At 50.5% G+C, this 3163-nt stretch overlaps 1 protein-coding gene across 1 annotated transcript in view; it reads right to left on the reverse strand.

Annotated features, from left to right (window-relative positions):
• T265_04470 (hypothetical protein) overlaps positions 1 to 3072 on the reverse strand; it is a gene marked incomplete at both ends in the record, with an annotated part of 39281 nt that extends 36209 nt beyond the window's left edge. Inside the window, one exon of the mRNA XM_009169219.1 lies at positions 2462 to 3072. Within this exon, the coding sequence (XP_009167483.1) occupies positions 2462 to 3072 (611 nt within the window). The remainder of the gene's footprint in view (positions 1 to 2461) is intronic.
• Positions 3073 to 3163: the final 91 nt, after the last annotated feature.

Genomic DNA, 3163 nt, shown 5'->3' on the forward strand with positions numbered 1-3163 from the left:
ACGTAACAGGGCGACCCTCCCTGCAGGGCGTACCCGTCCACCACACGAGGTTTTCATCCCTCGTGCACGCTACCAGATCTGCAAGGTGGAAAACCACCCAAGCAGTCATAAGCGCGGTTTGTGCGTTAATGAAATGTGCAAATGAAACGTCAACTACCTTTTGGGCAATGGGAGTAGAATGGAGATGTTCAGAGCCTGTGTACTATGGCTAAACGATGATGAAGCATTGGTGTAAACCACTCTGTCAAGTAGAGGTGCACCAGTGCTATGTGTATGTGTGAATGATTGCGCTGTGAGGCCAAACAAGTATTTCATTCATGGCGCATCTTCAGACTCACCATTTGATATGTGTGCGCTGCGCGTGTTCAGGGGATGCAGAATGGTTCGGAACAGCGTGGAACTGAGGCTTTAGTTTGGGTGAGGTTGGGCAAATCCGGCCAAAGTAAAGCACCAGGCGTCATATAGAGCTGACAGAGTTACTCAGGGATGGGACCAGGCTTGAAAAACTAGGAATAATTGTCCTGGGTACGAAAGCTTAAGGTCGGGGGGTGGATATGTAACCGGGCCAGTGGAGACGGGCATGAGAGAGATTCCGCAATGTCAGTGCGGTCAGAGTGAGCTTTCCCGTCAGTGGCCACAATATTTGAAACTGAAGATGAATTTGAGAAGCAACGCCGGTGAGAGAGGCGCCCCAGCATCTTAGGCTGTAGAAAATGGGCTACGGCGGTCGATTCCTCACGCTTTTCAAGGGCGAGTTTGGCCGTGGTAATAGCAGTCATAAGTTTGTTCATTACAATACGGAGGGAGAGATCATGGGATTCAAGGAAGAGCCTACGATACTTCCTAAGTTTAGGCCATGTAGCGGGCAATCAAGTGGCTGGATGACAACCAGAAGCAAAGGAAGCTCGTGTGGGAGCAACTAGATATAATGATGTTAGTCATCATCAAAGACGGCAACATCAGTTTTGTTACTGATGTTTCTCTGCCACGAAGAGACTGGGCCTTACCGTGGTGTGGCTGCTTGTGTACCTCGGCGACCCACTGAGCTATACTTGGGGTTGTCCGCGCGACACTCACAGAGTATCTCATACCAGGTCTCCACTGGGTGGAGGTCTAACGAACACAGTCTCCTGGCCCTCCAGTTTGGGGGTTGGAACATGTGTGGAGGGGTGTTCTGTAAAAATGATAATGTACTTGCATTTCCAGCCCAACACCCTTGCCTTACAGTTAGGCTTTTGAGCCAGAGGCTTTGGTTGAGGACCCTAATGGTCCTCTTGTCTAGGTGTGGGCGACATGGCAACATCCCAGCCCTCGTACGACCATGTCATTCATGACTAACAATAATCTCATGTTATGTCATAAGTATGACTAAACTTCCAGTTCAGGAGGTGTTACCCTTTTATTGATGATCCTTGGGGTATGATGAACACTTCTTTGGAACACATTGAATCAATTCTAGCATAGGATAATTCCACCATTCCAGTAGGGGTTACTGAACCCACCCTAGTAGTACGGAATGATGATAGTAAGTTGCCCGAAAAGGTGTTAGCCACGTTGCGTGTCACCAGAGAGAAAGAGGTCTTATGGTGCAATGAGATTGCAAAGGCTTCAAGAATGCCCGGGGAAGGGATGAAAGAGGTTAAAGGAGGAAGGATAGCTGAAGGTAGAGTGCTCGTCCAGCTGCAAGTTACAGTACAATGGTCGCTGTCAGGAAACTTCGGACCAACTGTAGCGGTGGGACACAGGTAGCCGTTGACAAGGGCAATGCCCAGAGTGTGGGTACCGCGTGTTGGTTGCCTTACAAGCTGGGACTAGCCTTCGACATTAAGTTGAGCGAGCAGATACGAAAGGCGCAAACGGGAGTTTTGTTGAGCCCAGGCGATCTCAGGAAGGTTGAGATCCACAACAACTAGTTTGTTTTGGTGAGGCAGAGCTTGAGTGTGAGAAAGAAGCGTAGGTAGACGATTAATCGACCTAACGGAGTGTGGAGTGGGCATGTACAAACAAACGAGGATGAACGGCTGATTAGCCCGACAGGCAGAAATCCGAACTGGAGTGTCCGCCAGTAGTGGATCAGCAATGGTGGAGACCTCCATTTCAGTTCTGGCGTATATGAGGCAGGTACCTCCATGGCGGTGGAAACCATCAGTACGGAAGACAGCGTATCCCAGAAAGGAGATAAGGGCTTTAGGCGTGCTGGGAGAGAGCCACGTCTCTGTGATGCAAATTAGGTTGGACGAGCTGTAATGGGGATAGCTTGGATGTAGTGCAATTTAGGTAAGAGAGAGCGGGTGTTGATTAAAACGACAGAAAGGTGGCTAGTGGGATCGGGGGAGGTTGGTTGACAAGCCCAGGGAGGTCAGTATGGAATGGAGTAGAGACAAGGGAATCGGGGGTTCTCGAATTAGTAGGCGAAGTAGGACCAGGTAAAGATAAGTGAGAATAAGATGATGAGGCGTACCGCGATGGGTGCCGAGGCAGCGTTTGGGTAGCGGAGCTCCATGGACAAAGAGTAACAGGCTGGGTCGGGCAGTCGTTTGTAATAATGTAATCGGCACAGTCAGAAGGTGGTACCGTGTGTGGTAGCTCAACAGAAACAGCGGGATTTAGGTCACGCCGGATGGAAGGACAGGACAAGTATTTAAGAGACAGGGAACGAGAGGGTAAGGCAGGGGCACTGGGAGGTGGGGTGGATCTGTTTTGTAGAGCCTTCAGCATCGAATCGTAGGGAGCGGAGGGAACGGATAACCAAACTGGGCTGATTGGAGTATTTGGATTGAGAGGTTTATGGTAAGAGATGCAAGGTGAGGGCAGGGGATAGGGTGCAGTGAGGAAGTTAGTGGTATAATCAAACTCTCTGGGAGGGGGGAGCTCCGTTGGGAGTGAGCAGGAATCCTCTGCGTTGGCTGTAGTTGAAGGGGGTTTGGAGCAGTAAGTTGAGATACAGCTAAAGGTCGTAGGGGTGGGGCTGCACGTGACTTCGGAGAGGGTGGAGGCCGTGGTGGAGTAGGGAGTTGCTGAAAAGGGATCCCAGGCATAAAGTACGCAGGTTTCCAGAGGGCGGAACTTCATAGGGTCTAGGATTACGTAACGGTAGTTGTGGTTTAGAGATCCTGCCAGGGAACTAGGTTGCACGGCCGGAGGGGCTACAGATGTGCTTGTG

Source organism: Opisthorchis viverrini, assembly GCF_000715545.1.
Source record: "Opisthorchis viverrini unplaced genomic scaffold opera_v5_76, whole genome shotgun sequence".
NCBI classification, from domain to species: Eukaryota; Metazoa; Platyhelminthes; class Trematoda; order Opisthorchiida; family Opisthorchiidae; genus Opisthorchis; species Opisthorchis viverrini.